The following is a 21,225-nucleotide window of genomic DNA, read 5'->3' as shown; positions in this document are numbered from 1 at the left end:
TTTTAAAAAGCCACACACACAAATATAACCCATAAGCTAAATTTTAGAAAGATAGGAAGGTATAAAATGAGGTTAAACATATATAACACTCACGCACATACACAGAATATAGTATGAAAAGTTTTACTCATGGTATATTCTTGCTTTTGAAGGGTTTGTGCATGCATACATACAAACACACAGAGAGTTATGCTTATTTAGCTCTTTTCAGGCTCCAAATACATTATTTTACATTATTTGATGAGTCAGTTCTCCAAATGTAAACGTGACTATACGTGAAAGCTCCAAATAATTGTTTAAATTGTTCAATTAAATATAATCATGTTAATAAAACTATATGTGCCAACTGCATTATGGTCTTGACAATTATCTTTCAGCAGCAGATCTTTATCCAGTCACAAGGCTCAAAAACTGAAGTTCTAAACCACTCCTTATTTGGGCAAAACCTCTCTTGAAATAAATGGGGTTTTGATTGACAAAGGGCTTCAGAATAGGGCTCCCAAATGCACTGCATTTCAATTAGGTAAAACTTGCTTATTTATATACATGCTTGAGGATTACAAAATTAGAGAAGAAATTATTGCAACAAGCTAACAGTACAAAAAATATTCTGGCAATTCAGTCTTACTCAGAGAATGACCAAACAAATTTCTCAGTGCCATATTATCAACTCTGACTTCATCTCATCTAATGTACTGACTGGTATGTATATGAACCACTGTCATCTATTACACAGCAGCATTGGGCCAGATTTACAAAGGTATTTAGGAACTTAAAAGATATAGATAGGTCAGTGCCTAATTTGTAAAGAAAAAAGTATCTTGGCTCAAGAAATTTGGTGCTGGGGCTCAAGCAATTTTTTTACTTTCATAACTGATGCGGCAAGCCCAAAGGTGCCAGGGCTATGAACTGCCACGCCTAGAGGTGCCGGGGCCCAGCCCTGGCACAAATTAAGCATTGAGATAGGTGTTTAGTGGGATTTTCAAAAAAAGACTCTAAGCAGGTAAGGCACCTAACCCAATTTGGTAATTATGTCACCCTCTAGTGGCCAAAAGGGATATACTATTACTGAAAAGAAATGGAGATTTTTCACTATTTCAAATTAGCAGAAGCCTGTGTTTGGGGAATTTCCCCCATGTAGTGTGTATACAGTTTAACGGACAATTGGATTGTCCATACATGTTACAACTCTTCTCAAAAGCCATCTTACTGAAGTTTATTTTTACCCCACTATAATTTGAACAGGTTTGTCTACTTTACATCTTTGTATGGATGTAAATACAAATAGCTTTCTGCATAATTTAGGTGGGAAAGATTCACACTGTAATGTATGCAGTAGTAAATATGAAAATAGAGCTTAGATAGTCCTTAACAGTTTATTTTGGCTGAAGTCTACTGTACTAATAAGTAAAGCAAATAAGGAAATGAACATATTTTGTTCTTTACATTTTACAAACCAATTTTAAAAACGGCTAAAATCAAATGTACAAACTGGAAACAACTCTTAGTCCAAGTGAATGGTATTTTACACATTTAGGCCATTACCCAGCAATGCACTTACACTCATACCTAACCTTAAAGACCAAAGCAATCCCACTGCCACTAATGAGTATTCACATACTTAAGGAAAGGCATGTCATAAGGCTCCAATCCAGCAAAGCATTACTGAGGTAATAAAACTTACCATAATTCCAGGAAATTCTTTAAAACAATAAAATGGAGAGCTGGAAAACAATTCAAAGCACATATGCTGATACTTAAAACCAAATTGATTTGACCAGCATTTACACAACTTAGCAGTCATCTCATAAATTAGGACTGAAATGGAGAAATTTAAGAAGTTGATTGCAAATATATCTTTAAAAAATGGACAAGCAGCCGGATACTCCACAATCATTTACAAAGTAATTGAAAGATTAAAGAGTTTATAGCAGCATCCAGCAGTTTGTAACTCCTCTTCTTAAGAGGTAAAGAACATATGCATCTAAGCTAATATAACCGCTTTTAAATACTCACAGCAAACAAAGGTTTGATGATTGGAGGTTATGTAAAAGTACACAGCGTCCTCATGCAGTAACATGTACTCTATATATCTTTCTACAGTCCTCTCTTTTAATCTTTCACTTTTTTATTAATGCCATTTGAAAATTAATAGAAGTGTGGGTTATCAGTTAGCAAGAGCCAGATATTTTCACAGTTAAGGGATAGTGAAGGGTTAATAGTTTGTGCAGTGGTTTAGTGTGTTTTAGAGTTTACCAAATGGGCAGGAAGCCTCTGGATTCTGTCACTGCATAGCTGGGGGATTTTAGATCAGTCATTTAGTCTCACTGTGCTTTAGTATAATGAAACCTATGCCACATGTCCGATACAAGATATAATTAATGTTTGCAAAGTGCTTTGAGAGTTTATGGTAGTGCAAAGTATTAACGTGTATCAAATCACAGGTGAAATAAGTACACCAGCAAACTACAGTGTGTGTGAAAAAAGGAAAATGTGATACAGAAGATCAGTCTATGGTCAGGCAAGATGACTGACACAATTAATGAGGTAGACACTCTCTTCCAAGGTCAAGCACACATCCTGGGGAACAGGCAGAAACCTTCCCTTTCCCGCAAGGGAAGGAACAGGGAATACTCCACCCTTCAGATGGAAGGCATAACCCTGTTCCTGGGGGATAGATGGTATGGAAAAGAAAAAAACAAGGAGGTACTGGCTAAGTGTCAAAAATAGTATTTCTTTATATTACACAGGACAATTCTGAACCGGTGTTATCACCCAGACTGTGCGGACTTATTTGTTTAAACCCCAGCTATTTTTAAACTTATTTTTCTGACCTGATTGGTTTAAAGAATTTTACTATTTGGATTCAAATTCTATTATCTTTACAGTACATCAACATACAGGGTTGAACTCTCACCAACGCAGTGTTTGTTTAAAATGTAGCTCAGTGAGATCCAGACCTCAGGCACAACCGGTTCACGTTCTGACTAGTAAGTAGCTAATTCAATGAACTTGCAGACTCAGCTGAGGCAGGAAGGACATCTGTCATTCCCCTCAACACAGTTTACCAGGGCTGGCCTAAAGGGGAGATATAGGCTTGGCACCAGTCCGATGTTGGCTTCTTTTCTGGTCTCAAACTGAGCAAAAGCTGGTAACAGCAGAGGCACCCTTCAGCTATATAGGAAAAAAGCAAAGCAACACCAGCACACACAGTTTCTGCCACATCTTGGGTTTAGCATGAGCAAATCAGTCATGTGGGCACAACATGCCCACTTTTCTGCAAGCCATATTCCATTCTCCCCTGCTCTTACCAATGGTAAAGAACTTCATACGAGACCATCCATTGTTAAACTCTCCAGAGAAAACAGGAATATATCTCAAAAGCCAATAATTGGAGACAAGGCTTCTTTCTGGCACTGTGTGTTCCCATCTTCTTATGTCCACATGAGAAATGTCTACTTAGAACTTGGCACATACACTGGTTGCTATAAATGCATTAGTATATCTTCACCCTGTTATGAAATTCTAATGGCCTTGACCCATTTCATTTCTGCAGCAAACCCAACACGCGCACACCCAAGTCTCTTCACAAAAAGTCTGATTTTTGTTTTCTTAAGCAAGGAAAAATCATCAGCCTTTTTTGTGTGAATTTGTTCTTAAGTGGCTAGAGTCCCTGGTCAAGGGCTCCTATGGCAGAAAGTCCACAAGGCTACGGTGATGCCAAACTGTATCACCCAGCATGAAAAGTGAGGACACTGGTTGTATAGTGACATGGCTATTGGAGATGGGAACTGTGTTAATTCAGATCCTCACTGATCAAGCTCCTATGCAACCCTCTTGGAGTTGACGTTGCCTACATCCTGGTAGGTACTCCAAAATACTAGCAACCAAAGATCAACTCTATTGCCACTCTACTGCACTGGATGGAGAATGCCTTTCCTCTGGTGATTGTACCCTACATCATAAAATACATTCTCCCAGTTATCAGTGGAAAGTTTCCACTGCACCAAAACAAAGCGGGGGGGGGGGTGTCACGAGGGAGGGTGCAGAAAGCTTACCATGTAGATCCTGATAGACCAGCAATATATGTTGTACAGTCTAAAATTCCTGATTCGTAGAGCGCTTTCATAACTCCAGAAAACCCCACCATGGCCCGAAATCCACCACCTGAACCCAATACCGCTATCACTGGTACCTGGAAAAATGAAAAAGACAGCACACAATACAGTTGGCTTCTAGGATGTATTTTAAAGAGCTAAATACATTTTGTGTCCACCAATCAGTAGCCAAAGACATCAGACTTATGCAATTAATAGTCACCATTCAACAGTCCCCACAGCAGAGACTCAAACCTGAATCCTTATCTCTAGGCTGCAGATCTAACAGGAGAACCAAAAAGATTCTTCTTAGCATTAGAACTGTTCTTTTTAAAATGTATATTATAGAAGAGTGGCAAATAGTCTAGTAAAAATCTGTGAAACGAGACCTTAAAAACAAAGGCTATGAAAGATGCCATGGCACTATTCATGAGTAATGAATCTCCTGCCCAAACTTACCCTCCCTACCCATGATATGCGGTGCAGTGTGTGTAATTTGATTGCTTCGATCCTCCCAAAGATAGCTGTATTTCAGTGGTGCTGCATTATTTTTTATTGTATTACTCTAGCACCAAGGAACTCTAATCATGGACCAAGACCCCATTGTGCTAGCCGATGTATAAACATAGAACAAAACAAAGGCCCTGCTTTTGAATCCCCAAGGGAAAAAGGCACTACAGAAATGTAATATCTTGTAACTGTAAAGGAATCCTCCTTGATCCACAGATCACCAACACAACACACCAGATTCTGATCTCAGTTCCCACTGTGCCAAATCTGGGATACTTCCACTGGCTTCAGTGGAGTTACCCTAGATTCACACTGGTGAACATGAGATCAGAATGTGGCTGAATAGCTCAAGTGAGCTCAGCGAGAACATTATGATTCTATGTCAATGAAGCTGCTGTTTCTATATACGATGCTGCCTAGTACTCTCCCTGAAAAAGAATGAGTACAATTTATTTGAAGAAGTCTGTATTCGTAGCCAGCTTTCTAAACAGTTCATTTTAAATTTCTCTACACTATCCTGCTCCCCTCAACACCACTCCACCAACAGCCCAGGATATAAAGAAAAGAAAAGACGTTACGCCTAATGATCTAAAACTAATAAATCCACAGAAATGTTTTTTAAAAGGAAACACATCTAAGCAACGTTTCAGTGAAGGAACCAAAGACAGTGAAATTTCAGCTCTACAGCCTTTAGCAGAGAGACGTGGCTCTCTCTTTGGAGAGTGTATTAGTCATTTCACTTACTGACAGCTATTGGAGTGGATGCTCATCCACACGTAGGTTTTGGGCACCCATGATTATTCTTTAGGCGGTCTTTAAGTTGGCCCTTATTGCACATCCTTATTTATAATTTAATGATCTAACACACCTTTAAAGGGGTCATACTGTTGACAAACTTAGTTTGTGCTGAAAAAATTTAGGGTCCTTTATTATCAAGTTTTACTTCAGTTCAAGTGTGAATAGATATGAGATATTTCAGTCAAATAGGAAGGGGAGATGGATGGAAATCCTAACACAGCCATAACTAAAGCTCCAATACCATGAAAAGAAAATGCCATGCAGAACGACTTTAAAGAGTCCGATTCCACACCTTATACACACCCCAAACTCCCACTAACTCTAGGAAGACTTTGGACCCAAAGGATCTAGAGGTGCTGATGTATCTATTATCCTAGTCTTGTGCCATACCCCTGCCACAGAAAAACGAGTTAGACAAAATAATTTCCAACAAAAAATTGAAAACAGATTTCTCTCACAAGGTTGAGTACCCAACATTTACAACAATTGTGTATCTGTTTCATGTCATTTATTTGTCCAATGCATTCTAAATAGTAGGCTATGTACATTGTTTATAAGAAGCTGTGGAATTCAGTGAAGACCACCAATTATAACAATTCATAATTGCTTAGCTAACTCCCTAACTATTCTCTTCCACAACAATAAAGGGAAGATTTTCAAAGGCACAAATGGCAGATAGGCACCCATCTCCCGTTGACTTTCATTGTGCTTTGTGCCTTCACGTGCTCCTCCTCAATCTTTTATGGACTCAAAGTAGTTAGGGATTAGGGAGGGGAAACTATTAAATTAGCAGAGTCCATTCCCTCCATTAACACCGGATACTGTCCTCATCTTGAGAATTTAACTGATGCTATTGTTGACTATAGGACAAATGCCAAGTTATACATTTCCAAGGTGGAGCTGTATACGGATATACAAAATACAGAAAATGCTATTGGATGGCCAAAGCGAATGCACATCAGAAACAAGTGAGGGGAAAGAAATCCTCAAACCAGTGAAGAAAAAAGGAAAGGGTGATGGAATTTCACTAACAGGGTGAAATCCTTACTTCATTGAAGTCAATGGCAAACCTCCCATTGATTTAAGTGAGGCCACAATTTCATCTCTCTCTTTTTCTTAGTCTGCAAATCCCAGGAAAGTCAGTTTGGCCCATAGAGTGGTAAATTAATCCCACTATCTAATCTCTGGTCTAATCCCTCTAATAGTTATCTCAGTCCCAGTCCATTTCATTAGCTGTGGGAATAAAATAGCAGGTAACCAAAATCACTCATCAGTTTATACATCTCACTGATGACACTTCTTATACCCATGACAGGAAAGTGCTGTACATTATCTGCAGTATGATTTCAACATGCTAGCCAACATGCCAATCATAGTTTACTTAAGCAATATTAAATCAACAAGGGCAAGATTGTGCAATTATTACTCACAGGGACTAGTGCCCTTCTCTTCATTTAAATGGCACCATTTGCACAGTAAAGTACTGCAAGTAAGGGTGGAAGGATCTTGCTCTACTGCATTTTATAACAGCATGTGATTCTTTTGATGAAAGCAAAAAATTGTTTTAATTTCATAGAATATCAAGTTTGGAAGGGACCTCAGGAGGTCATCTAGTCCAACCCCCTGCTCAAAGCAGGACCAATCCCCAATTTTCGCCCCAGATCCCTAAATAGCCCCCTCAAGGATTGAACTCACAACCTTGGGTTTAACAGGCCAATGCTCAAAACGCTGAACTATCCCTTCCCCCCACTTTGGATTTTATTAATTTCAGTGTTTGCTTCCTGTACCTGCACTGAGACATTTTCATATTTACAGTGGTTGGGAAGATTTTAAGGATGCAGAGGAAACAAATGTTATAGTTTACTTATTTATAGTTTACATGGGAATTTTAACACAGGCTGCAAATTTTAAGTCAACATTGAAATAAATCAGCAATGAACCCCACTTTTGCTTCTTAGATCTAAAACACGTAGCCAGTAGAAATGGCTGCACCCAACAATTGCAAAACTTTGGATGTCATATTTGACCTTCCGCTCTATACAAAAGGTTGGATTTTAATTCAGTAAAAGAAGATTAACTGATTAGTGTTTGTACAGCACTTTTCAGATGTAAAGTACCATATAAGTTCTAGGTATTAATAATTCCAACCACAGGTATTTATTGGCATTATCTTTCTTTGTCATTCTGTACAAGGGATAGTTTTCTGTCAAAGAACAACAAAACTAAAGTGAAGAATTAGGACATGCCTGTTTTACTAAACCAACACCCCACTGATAGAGAGGTTGCTTTGAACAGTAGCGCTATATTAGTAATATTACTCAGCACTTACAATGTGCTTTAAACTTTGAAAGCTCTTTACAAACGTTAGCTAATTAATCTATAAAGGCAAATCTCAACAGGCTAAGCAGAGGGGAGTTCCAGGTGCAAGCCCAGAAGAAGAAAAGTATTTAAGGATACTCGCAAGCCATCACTGGTCAGCAAGTCTATTAACCACTGTAATGGCGGGAGAAGGAGGGAAAGGCTCAATCCTCTTCAGGACACAGCAAACTCCAAAAGGCTGCTCTTTGAAGTGTTCAACAAAGAAAAGAATGATCATCATTTACATTCCCTCTGTATTTAAATCCACAGCCATCATGGGAATCACAGAATTCATGATATAGAGCTTGTGGGAAGTGACCTATAGCTGCATGCAGAAAACTCCCACTAATTTTAATAGTTTATGCCCCCAATGTATCAAACAGATCATAGAGCTCAGAGTAATGCCCGATTGTGGTACCTCTTCCCTTGTAGGGAACTGGTTTTGAAGGGATTCTTCTTATCTAAAACTACCCTCCCTCCTATTTTGGCTAGTTACTTGATGTAATTAAAGACCATGTCAGTGGCAGAGAAAAATAATCATTGCCACAGGAGAGAGGACCCCTGCTGCTGCATAAATACCTATTGCCTGTACGATCACCTCCTCATTTCCAGCAACACAAATCTAGAGCAGAGCTATAGCGTGGGTCTGTGTAGAAAGGAAGTGGCTAAGAAAGACAGCACGTCCTAACCACACCCCTATTAACCACTTTGCCCACTTTGAAAAATAACTGGGTGGCCTGGGGCCGTGCAAAGTAGCAAGTGTTGCTATAAGAGGAGCAGTTGGCTCCATGCATTTGGTTTCAGTTCACTCAGCTGGTGTAACATGTGTGTCGAGTGCAGGCTTGCATATTAGTACTATAGACATAGTAGAGGACAAGTTTATTGCCAGTCTTTCCCTACCCCCAGCTCCTCAAAACCAGAAAAGGGAGAGAGGGAGAGAGGAAGACAAGAGGCTTTCTCGCTCCTCAAGGGAAGGTGAAATGCAATTCTAAATATGTAACTTCCCTGCTTGCAAGGCTTTGCTACAACTGCTTTTGTGCAATGCAATTTTCATAAAGGCTTAAATGGAAATGTGCAAGGAACATACACTGTGAAAAGCAGACATGCCCAAGTTACAAGCTTTCACCTAGATCAGTGGGACCTGAGGGAAGAGAAACAGAGAAGGAGATGCAGGACTTGGGGGTGGAAGGAAAAAAGCCTCTGCAATATGGTGGAGAGCAAAGGGACAGCAGCAATTGGGAAACAAGCTTGTCAGCAATCAGAGAATACAGAACAGCCAATCAAAATTGTCCCTATTCCCCTATCTGCCGGATGCTAGTTGCAATGTTTTCTGGGAACTGTACACAAAGCTGACCAAACACCAGAATTTGTGTGCTACTGGAAATGGTGAGATTTCACATTTTTGCTTCATCCAGATTTGAGATGAGAAGTCAAAATCTTGGAATTTTCTATAAAACTAAATATTCCAAAATATTTTGTTTTGAATGTTTCTTTTTGATAAGGTTGAAACATTTGGTTCCAACTTTATCATTTTGTCTTTTATATTATATTCTAATATAACAGTCAAAACAATATGATAAAGTTGAAACAAAATGTTCTGACCTTATTGAAATGAAACATTTGGATAATTCCCCATCAAAAATGTTGATGAAATGAATACAGTCCCATGAAATGATTCAAGTTTGTTCAATGAGCATTTTCCAACAGCATTCTCTTTTTCACCAGCTCTAATTGCACTTGTATAGTACCTTTCACTCAACGATCCAAAGCCTTTTACAATCAATCAATTAAGCCTAGGCACAGGTGACATGTCCACTTAAAAATAGATTAAGAGAGTAAGTGACTCATGCAGGAGGTCATATCAGAAAGGAGAACTGCATCCAAGAGTCCCAACTCCCCGTTTTATGCTCCAATCCCTAGACCACATTGCCTCCATCAAACTACAGTAAGGCTATGTCCATTTGCAAACATCCAAAGGGCTGTGGTATAGTTTTGTTCTGGAATAGTCCAATCCAGCTCCTATTTAAGTCAATGGGAGTCTTTCTTTGATTTCAACAAAAGTCAGTTTGGGTAATCAGTTAACTTGATACAAACCTGAGTTTTATAAAACTTGCAGATTTAAAACAATCCCTGCAAAAGTCTATCACATTCTGCTAATGCTAAAAGAAAAAGACAGCTCCCTAACCTAAACCCATATAAACATATGCTGTAAGGACAGTCTTCATTTCAGTGTTATCAGCCAGCCAATGTGCAGAGACCAAACAAATAATTGTCACTGTGTTTAACTGGTGGTGACAAAAAATGATCCTTAGACACTAATGGCCAGATTCACAAAGGAATTTAGGTCCCTAAAAATGCAGATAGGTGCCTGGTGTGATTTACACATATGGCTAAACAGGTTAGGTGCCTAATTCCCACTGAAAGCCATTGGAGTTAGGCCTTAGCCCATTGAGACAGTTTTGTAAAGCTCACTATGTGCAATCTGTATCTTTAGACACCTAAATATTTTATGAATCTGACCCTAATGACTTGGTTTTCAGAAGTGCTGAGCACCCATAACAATGGGTCTTGCAGGTGCTTATCTCCTCTGAAAAAATCAGAGTGCAAGGACCCAGTCCTGCTAGTGTACTCAGCAGAGTGCAAGCACCTTGTAGGAGATGCCCAGCACTTTGCAGTATAAAGCTCTAAGTGTCAGAACCAGGATGTGGGCAGTCTAATGGTTAGAGCAGGGGATAGGAGTCAAGCCAAGGGTCAGAGCTGGGGTCAGAAGCCACCAACTCAGGGGTTCTCAAACTGGGGGTTGGGACCCTTCATGAGGTCGTGAGGTTACTACATGGGGGGTTGTGAGCTGTCAGCCTCCACCCCAAGCCCCACTTTGCATCCAGCATTTATAATGGTGTTAAATATATTAAAAAGTGTTTTTAATTTATAAGGGGGGGGTCACACTCAGAGGCTTGCTATTTGAAAGGGGTCACCAGTACAAAAGTTTGAGAATCACTGCACTAACCAGAGCCAAGGCTCAGAGCCAGCATCAGGAGTCAGGCAAGGGAGCAGAGCTGGGGCAGACTGGAGGAGGAGCAATGCTGAACTGGCTAACCCAGGATCAGCTGAGAGGGAACTCAACCTCATGGTTCCTGACACTAAAGATACAATAATAGCAATAGAGAAGGAGCTGATGGATCTCTGATCTAACATAAGTAGACTTTCTTTTAGGTGTTTTGTTAAGGATTCAGAAAGAAAAGAACAGAAAACTATGTTACAGGCTGTTTAATGAAAGTGTCAATAAAGATTAAAAGCCAAGGTTTTGATCCTGAAATGTGCTCCATCCAGGTAGATCCCTGTGCCATGACTAGAGCGCGACTGACTTCAATGGAGCTCCATGAGCATGAAACTCATTGCAGGATAAGCCTAAAGATTTAACTTACAACTTCGAGAGATGGCAAAATCAGCCTCATCCCATATTATGAACGTGCTGCGACTAAAAGATGTTTATTTGTACTTATACTAAACTTTGAATTGTACCCTTCATCCTATTCTTTATTTTCATGTCTTTCAGAAAGACAGGAATAGGGTTCCAAAGGTAATACTGTACTGATCTGGCTGCTCAGGTTGTAATTATTCACAGAAGCATTTCAAACCCACATCACGGGAAGTGGCCAAGTTCTTGCTGTTTTCTGCTCCTAGGAGGGTTTTCATTTTCTGCATGATATTTTCCCTCCGCTGCTGTCGAAATGTCTTCTCCTGATCGCACAGAGCCATGCTGAATCGGAGGTCAGTTGAAGAGCTGTTTTGCAAAACAGACAGACTGTGAACCCCAAAACTGATAAACAAAATTTCACTTATGAGCCCATAGACTTTAATGGGAACAGGAGCTATTGGTTTACGTTATAAAAGCAATAAAATACAAAGTGCTAGATACATTGCATAATCGTACATTCCATTAAGCCATTCTAAGGGGAAAGAATGGTCACAGTGTCTCTTTAGCAAATATGAACCCTCCCAGTATTTAACTCATTTTATCTGGCAGGACTACAGTTCATACACTAGTGAACACATGAAAGAGAAGACATAAAATATTCAGCTGCTAGTAATGTATTCTGTGGTCTTTTTTTTAAAAAAAGTGAAGTTAGCACTGATAAAAAAGTGCTAGATTCACAGCCCAGGAACTGAATTCTCTGCTTATCCACAGATCAAAGACAGTCTGAACAACTGCAACGAATGCTTCTTTGCATAACCTCACTAGCGCACATTAATGTTGACTTAGAGGTGCTGTGTCAAGTGGTGAGATGATAATTCAATCTCCATGGACACTCAGTCCTTGGCCTCTCCCCTGAGATTGTCACTGAGTGACAAATGTGGTAGCAAACTCAGCAGGACTTGCACCAGTGTCGTTTAGGCCAGAAGTGGATCCCCAATGTATCCAGTAGGGCCTAATTTTTGTATTGGGATTTTCTTGGGATTCCACAAACTGGGCTCCTACTTTCCACTGCACATAGTGTAGGCAGGGTAAGAAGTTTCATCTGCCATTTGACTCGGGATGGTTAAGACTCACTGATCTTGTACACCACTCGGAGGGTGTGATCCCCAGTACTCCGTCTGTACTTTTTATTGCATGTCTATTTTATCAATACACATTATTAGAAAGGTTCCAATCCACCAGGGACTTTATCATGCCCTTAACTTTGACTCTGTGAGTAGTGCCATTGAATTCGATGAGACCACTCATTGAAAGTTAAGCACATACTTCAGTGTTTTGGTGCATCAGGGCTATAGGCTGTATGTTGGAAAAGGGGGTTTGGTGGGGGGGGGGGAGGGGGACCTGGCAAAAATCTTTGCTCACATATACCTCACTGAAAGTGAGCCATTATGAAAGATGAGCTAAACAACTCTTTGGGGTATTCTGACAATTCAGTTACTAGACAGCACCCTCCAGGGTTCCTTTTCGACAAACATACAGACTTGTGAACATGTAACATCTTAGGTAAAGTGGAAATATACATCAAAAGACAGTGAATCAAACTATTATGCAGTCAGATGAACAGAATGAGTAAAGAAGAAAAAAGACTGCCTAGAAGCAAGGCACCACCAAAATGCACATAATGGTACAATTCAGAGAGCAGTGACTGCTGTACCGTACAGCACAACTGAAAGGAATTCCAGATTTCTGAGTTTCATCAGCTAAATTAAATAGCATATTTCATATGTGTTCGATGAAAATTACAGACATGAAAAATACAGCAACCAGACTGGCTAATCACAATGCCCTGGCCTTGGATTTAGGAATACAGTGGACTGAATGTTGCTGTCTTTTACATCTCTGCAGTCTCTCTACAACCAGTGAGGTTTCCAAAGTGTAGCTGGGAGCATAATTTGGCCCCTTGTGCCATGTTGTTACGATATCCTAATATATTCTATAATTGCCACACAACATGGCTATGAGGCTTGTATTGAGTTAACATCATAAGCATGAATTAATCACACCCTGTTGTGTCTAAATGTATAAGCCATAGGAGTTTTAGGGGTGGCCGAGTGGACCACACACAGATGTCCATCTGTTGGCATAAAGAATAAGATGAAACAAACCCTAGGGGCTGTTTCCCGCCATAAGGAGTTATATTTAATATAGTGATGGTGCATGAAATCACTACTATAGTTACAGAAGAAAATTAGTCAATTTTTAAGTTCTCTGTTTTCAGTTGCTCATAAATTTTAGATTGAAAATTTTGGTGCCTGACCTATTCCTCAAGATATGTTGTTTCTCTGAAGAGAGGCAAAACCACACATGATAAAAATGAGTCATATCACTTCATTCACTGGTGGATGGTGTTCAGGTACTACAGTGACGAGGATGGCATAAGAATTTAAATAGATTAGGATTAAATAGAATTCCCTCCTCTCCCAAATATATTTATTTCACTAAATCACTTCAGACATTCTTGAGAAATGAGAAGTGAATTTGGGGCAGGAACCATCTTTCTGTTCTGCGTTGGTACAGTACCTACACAATAGGGCCCTGGACCATGATTAGGGCTCCTAGGTGCTACAGTCATACAAATAATTTTTCCTCACTTTCAAAAAATATTATGACCACATTTTTCTTCATAGGGATCATTCAAAAAATAGTTGATCTATAAAACCCAGTCTGTAAATAGCCTTCATTGAAGAATTATTTCTTACTTTGTTATGTGTGGAGATGAGGAATGGATTTAAAATAAAGATTTTGAGATGAAAATGTGAAGGTGCGCATGAGAGCATTTCATTATTTGCTTACCCTGAAAAGACTTATGCATGTGCTTAACTTTGCACATGAGGCTAAATCCTGGCACCAGTGAAGTCAATGACAGCCTTGCCATTCACTTCAGTGGGGCCATAGTTTTATTGATAGTGCACAGTTCCATTAAAGTCAGTTGCAATTACTTCAACAGGAATATCCTCCGTGTGCAAAGTTAAGTATAAGCATAAGTCTTTGCAGGATTAAAATCTTAAAGATTGATCTGATGAGCATGCATCTGCAGCTAGCTAGCTAAAAGTTGAGATTAGATTGGAAAATTGCTGTGGAAGAGTGGGAGATGACTGCAATAAGGATAACCCCTGAGGCTGGCTGCCTACTGAGCTTCTAAAGTTCTGCATAGGAGAGGACCATTGGAAAGGAGCGCACGTAGTGGAGGCCCTGGAACAAGGATCTTATCAACTACAGCCTTGCTCCTGCAAACACTTAAACAAGTGCATAATTTTACTCACATGAATGGTCCCATTTAAGTCAACAGCAGACTTACTTTGTGGGCGTAACCTTCACTTTTGAATTGTCCTGAGTTTTCAGTGCTTGATATTTCAACCTTAATACTAGTTAATTTTGCATTTCATTTTATATACTTTGGAAAAAAAATTACAATGAATAGAAAACACATAAATAGGCTGCTCACACAGTCATTCTCTACATATTTGTTTGGTTAAGTGAGATACTTACCAGACTTCAAGAAACAATTCCAAAGTCATTTCTGTGACCTAAACAAGAAACATTTCAAGCTGATTATATCATTTATAGATGAAAGAAAACACATGCACTTTGAATATACACGCATCCTCCTCCTTATAAGTTATACATTCACTTTAAAAAGAGGAAACAATTGACCAGATATGTAAATGGATTTCCTTAGGAAGAATGACTATTTGGAAGAGTGAACAGAGTGCTTTCGAAGGGGGTCACACAGTACAGAGACTACAGTTCTCAGTTAACACAGAGAGTATATGGTGTTAAATCTTGACTTGAATTAGTCAAGTCCCATTAGCATTGTCTTCCCTCATACATTGCTTTGTGAGTGTCACCCTTGACCAGGATGTAATTTTAGTTCAAGCTCCACATTTCTAAAAACCTTGGCCTCTGCTGCCAATAGCAGTACTATCTGTTATTTGCTCAACATGCCGCACCAGTAGGTACTACATCACTGATCTGGATTTGAAGCAATGACACACAGGTAAATGATTGTACTGTATGGTCTGAGACACCAAGTCTGCCATCACAAGCAAATATGTTTACAGTGTAATTTAAAAGATAAAACGTCCAAGCCTGCAGCCCTTGCACATGCAATTAAAATTATCATTATTATTATACAAACTTTTAATTAACTTCTTTAGGCATGCATAAAGGCTAAAAGATAAGAGAAGACTTTATCACAGCTGACTGAGAGTCAAAGAGAAAGAAAAAGATGTTTTCTGCCTATTTTGAATAAACAGTCCAACAGAAACTCACTATGTATTCAAAGCTAGAAGGACCGATACAAATATTCTTTAATCAAACAATATTTGTGGTGGCATTTGAAATCAAAAAGTTGAAAAAATGTCAACGCCTGATCCTTAAGGGATAGATCATATCTGTTAGGCATGTCTCAGTGTAAGAAGCAGCTCGAACCAGGCAAGCACTAGGATCAATTCTACCTCCCTGAACTCTATGATGCATAAGGGAAATATGTCTGCTATTACACTCTTTTATGAGTAACAAACTCTCCCACATAGCACCTGCCTCTAGAAGGTGGAGTACCAGTAAGGCCTTTAGAAGGCCAAAATGAAAACATGCAGTGATGCACTGGCTTTAAGAATGTACACTCTGAATATTAAATAGACTCCAGAAGTGAAATGCCAGATTCAACAGCACTCCATTCTCTATGACAAAATACAAATATTAGGCACAGATGGTATATATTAGCTGTGCATGTTGAGTTCAACCTGATTTGGAATTCCTCACCATTCTCTCATAAGTAGAGCTGGGTAAAAAATTTCTCATGAATATTTTATTCAATAAAAAATGCAGTCCTGGTTGACCCAAAACAATCTGTGAAGTTGACACAAAATTGCCAGAGGAGGAGGAAGTCCTGCTGCCACCACCACTGTCCTCCCTGCTAGAATGTGGAAGACTGCTGTGGAACAGACGTGAAACTGATCTTTTCGATTGATTCAAATTTTTGAAACATTTAAGATTTGGTTTGACCCGAACTGATTTTTTTTCTGTTTTTCAGAACTACCACTGGACTTGAAAAATCAGTTATTTGAACAGTTCTACTCGTAAGGCTCATCATAGTTTGATTTCTTTAAACAAGCCTTTTCCCTACTCATTGTCTAATGTAAAGGAAAGTTAGTGAACTAAATGACTCCATCCACAGAAAAAAGGTATCTGCAATTTGACAACTTAACATTAACACACAATATATAAAGCATATTGTTCGCAATTAATTACAGATACATCAACCCCTTTTCCTCTACCTCTCCTTTTTACTAACTAAATGATGATTCAAGTCTTATTTCTGTAACATGGAAGACCAAGACACCAATACAGAAGAGTCAACCAAAAAGTGAAAAAGATCAGGAATTAACCAGAGCATTCATAAGACACAAGTAAGTGTGTCAGATAAGCAACAACTTCCGAAAGAGATGGTGTTAGAATTACATCAACTCTCAGGCTGCAGTAAATTACACTTTATATACATTTCTTAATTGATTTACCAAAAAGGCCTTAATCAATTATTTGCTTTAACCAAACAGGTTTTAGTAGTGATACCACATGCCCTAAAGCTTTGTAGGAAGGGCCACTGATCAAAATTTATGATTATATACATTATGGAGTGAAACTGAAACACATACATTGTATAGAATGTAAATACTTTAACATCTAAAGAAAAACTTCAGCTACAAACTCTCTTTCAGCTATCTCTTTTTTAAGGATTTATAGTATAGACTGAGATTGCTGCTAAATTAACTCAATTAGTTTTGTATAAAGGCTCAGACAGAATAATTCAGTTGTGACTTCCCTTGATTTTACAGAAGTCACATAAACACATCATTATATGTTAACCAAGACTGCGTTACTGCGAGTCATTTACTAGCAGTGCTATGTAGAATAGTTAAATAATCTCTGTTAGTGCTCCTGGAGCCACACACAGCAGTAGTAGAAGGTAACTTGCATTACAGCATTTGAATTGCTCCTCAGGCCAATAAAGTCCTATTGAATTGAATTGAGCAGAGGCTTGCTCCACTGAGATGTATCTTGAAGTTACTGCATCACACAGAGTCCTCTTGGAAGGGATACTAATGTATTATGTTTTAAAAATAACTATTGAATGTTGATGTTTTTCCCACTCTTCTCCCATACAGAAATATATAATGTGTATACTATTGAGATGAGGATGCTGGGGATGAGGGTGATCTTGGGACTTCCATATATCTCAGAGCAGGAGCTCCCTGCCAGTATCAAAGGAAGGATAAACCATCTCCTCATCTTCCAACAGTGTAATTGGGAGGCAACTCTGAGTTGAAATCAGCATCAGTGAGGAGAAAGTGAGGTCCTTTTGGAAAAGCTGTCAGGGCATGATAGTACATACATGGATAGCATGTAATCTACTACAGAAGCAATAGCTTCTATGTGATCTAGGAAAAAGCAAAACTCCCAGGCTGCTACCCAACCAGAATACTGTGTAGCTAAAGATAAGAAACCTGAAAACAGACTTACATTGTGTGCTCTGACTTGCCAAATACCAGATTTCAAGTCAGCTGCTACTGCATTAACATTCATAGTCATGGTTGAGACTTTAGCAAAACAGGCCAAACTATTGAGATTTGCAACTTACTTCATTAAAAGTAAATGGAACTTCTTTCTTCTCCCCCAGTTTCAGAGAGGATATAAGAAATGTTGATGTGCCAAGAGTCTCATCCATGACATAGTTGGCATCCATTAATGTGATCTACAAAAGACATAAAAAGAGAGCTTTAAAAACAAAAATATAGACTATAGATAGGACCATGTCTAAGCCATTCGCTCTGTACTCAATGACCAGACACAAGCAACAATATTCCTTTGGCACTTAATAGTTTGTTTATGACTTAGTAGAAGCTTTTGAGGGTTTGCACTGCACAGATATGAACACTTACGTAGCATCATTCACACTATCACAGTGCTTTACAAACTTATCAGATCTACCACCATCCTTGACAGGGGATGTTTAGAAGGCCAAAAGTATAACTGGGTTCCCCTTGCCATGTGGGATAACATTTTATAGGTGGTGAAACTGATAATGTACACAATTTAAAAGCTATATGCCAAAGATCATACAGCAAGTCAGTGGCAGCAGTGGGAGCAGAACTCAAAGTACCTTAACTCAAGTTATAAGAAGATAAGAACAGCCATAGTGGGTCAGACCAATGGTCCATCTAGCCCAGCATCCTGTCTTCTCACAAAGACCAATGTCAGACACTTCAGAAGGAATGACTAAAACATGGTAATTATCGATTGATCCATCCCCCGTCATCCAGTCCCAGCATCTAGCCATCAGAGGACACCCAGTTCATGGGGTTGCATCCCTGACTATTAAACATTAATAGACCTATCTTCCATGAACTTCATAATTCTTTTTTTGAACCCAGTTATACTTTTGGCCTTTAAAACATCCCCTGGCAACGAGATCCACAGGTTGACTGTGAGTTGTATGAAGAAGTACTTTCTTTTGTTTGTATTAAACCTGCTGACTGTCAATTTCATTGGGTGACCTCTAGTTCTTGTGTTATGTGAAGGGGTAAATAACACTTCCTTAATCACATTCTCCACGCCATTCAAGATTTTATAGACCTCTATCATATCCCCCCTCAGTTGTCTCTTTTCCATGCTGAACAGTCCCAGTCTTTTTAATCTCTCCACATATGGAAGCTGTTCCATACCCCTAATAATTCTTGTTGCCCTTCTCTGTACCTTTTCCAATTCTAATATATCTTTCTTGAGATGGAATGACCAGAACTGCATGCAATATTCAAGGTATGGGAGTACCATGGCTTTCTTTCGTGGCATTATAATATTTTCTGTCCTATTATCTATCCCTTTCCTAATGGCGCTGAACATTCTGTTAGCCTTGTTGACTGCCACTGCATAGCGAGTGGATGTTTCCAGAGAACTATCCACAGTGACCCCAAGATCTCTTTCTTGAGTGGTAACAGCTAATTTAGACCCCATCATTTTGGAGGTATAATTGGGATTATGTTTTCCAATATGCATCACTTTGCATTTATCAGCATTGAATATCATCTCCTATTTTGTTGCCCAGTCATCTGGTTTTGTGAGATCCGTTTGCAATGCTTTGCAGTCTGCTTTGGACTTAACTATCTTGAGTAATTTTGTATCATCCGCAAACTGTGTCATCTCAGTGTTTATGCCTTTTTACAGATCATTTATGAATGTTGAACAACACAGGTCCCAGTACAGATCTGTGGGGGACCCCATTATTTACTTCTCTCCACTGAAAACTGACCATTTATTCCTGCCCTTTGTTTCCTGTCTCAACCAGTTACTGAACATGAGAGGACTTTCCCTAATTCCTCCTAACCCATGACTGCTTATTTTGTTTAAGATCCATGGCCAATCAGAGGAGAGGCCAGGAGGGCCATTTGGCCTGGGCCTCAAGCTCAAAAGGGGTCTCAAATTTAGACACTTGTTAATTTTTTGGCATTTGATAAGTTTCACAACTTGTTTTTATGCACATCCATATCGCACCAAAATGTAACACACTCTCTCAGCTTAGAGCTGCAAATTTAAGCAAATAAGAGATGTGATTTGGTAAAAGACATATTTTTTTTGCTAACTGATTTTGTCATATTAAAGAGTTAAAAATGTTCATAAATATTAATAAAAATATATCAGTTCTGATGCCACAAGATTAGACCGTGATGAACATGTCCTCTCAGATCAGCTGATTATATAAACAAACCACTACTAGTGGCTGGTGCTGGATCAAGTGCATGTTGAAAGGTAGAGAATTGTTACATTTTAGTGTCTTTATCATTTTACTTCTAGTTGATTAAGGAATTATTTATGTGTGAGAATTCCTCATTATTATCTTTCATTTTGTGTTCTTAATTAGTATTCCTTCATTTTAAGTCTTTTCAGCATTTGTGTACCATTCAGCATTTGTGTACATGTTTACAGTAGAAGATTTCAAGTGTAGATAAGCTACTTATTTACAGCAGAATATTTCAAGTGTGGATAGGCTACATATTGACCAGTTAGATCACTACGAAGAGGAGATTTGAAAGTGGTGCAAACAAGAGACAGCAAAAACAACTGAGTGAAGCAGCAGCAACTAAGAGCTCAAAGCCAATAACTTCATTTCTCAAACCACTGGAAAACACACCTTACCCAACAAACAATGCTGCAGATAATGAAAACTCCGCAACTGCAACAGGTGATATTTCAATGCCAATATCTGAACATGAGGACAGTAGTCAAGAAGGAGATGTGCCAACAGGAAAAGATGCAGGAGAAGATCCTGTGTACAATCAAGAAACTCAACAGCAACAGGAAGATGTAGATCTTACGCAGCAAGAGCAATTCATGAGTACTACAGGTTTGACTGTGACTGACATTGGAATTACTGACAAGAGCAATGCTGCCCAAATGCATTCTTTTCTTCAAATTAGTTGTTTTCAGATTCCAAGTAACATTCCACAAGATGCTGATAATCATGCTTTCCCGACTCGTCTATTGACAAAAACATTTCCAAATGGTGAGAGCTGCACAAGAGACTGATTATGCTGGAGTATGGAAAAACAATCTCTGTACTGTGCACCCTGCTTCCTTTTGAACAAAAGTGCTTCAAATGCATCAGTTCTCTCTGGTCAATCAGGATGGAGCATCAACAGAGGCTGGAGGAAGTTGAAAGACCGAATACCGTCACATGAGAGTTCAACATCACACAAAGAAAACTATGGGCATGGCTACACTTGCAGATGTAGAGCACTTTGAGTTAAACCTGCCTTCGGAGAGTGCAGTAGGGAAAGCGTTGCAGTCTGTCCACACTGACAGGAACAAGCGCACTGGCATGGCCACATTTCTGGCACTTGTAGCAGCATTGGGAGCAGTGCATTATGGGCAGCTATCCCACAGAGCACCTCTTCCCATTCTAGTGCTATGGCTTATGGGAAGAGGGCG

At 39.1% G+C, this 21,225-nt stretch overlaps 1 protein-coding gene across 2 annotated transcripts in view; it reads right to left on the bottom strand.

Moving 5' to 3' along the window:
• PLA2G4A (phospholipase A2 group IVA) overlaps positions 1-21,225 on the bottom strand; it is a 137,849-nt gene that overhangs the window by 40,470 nt on the left and 76,154 nt on the right. For both annotated transcript variants that reach the window (XM_073356705.2, XM_073356706.2), the window contains 4 exons: positions 17,882-17,995; positions 14,731-14,768; positions 11,406-11,547; positions 4,059-4,195 (listed from right to left, as the gene is read on the bottom strand). In XM_073356705.2, coding sequence (XP_073212806.1) covers positions 4,059-4,195; positions 11,406-11,547; positions 14,731-14,768; positions 17,882-17,995 — 431 coding nt within the window. The remainder of the gene's footprint in view (positions 1-4,058; positions 4,196-11,405; positions 11,548-14,730; positions 14,769-17,881; positions 17,996-21,225) is intronic.

This window comes from Lepidochelys kempii, chromosome 8, assembly GCF_965140285.1.
Source record: "Lepidochelys kempii isolate rLepKem1 chromosome 8, rLepKem1.hap1, whole genome shotgun sequence".
NCBI lineage: Eukaryota > Metazoa > Chordata > Testudines > Cheloniidae > Lepidochelys > Lepidochelys kempii.
This window is presented reverse-complemented; position numbering and strand designations above follow the sequence as displayed.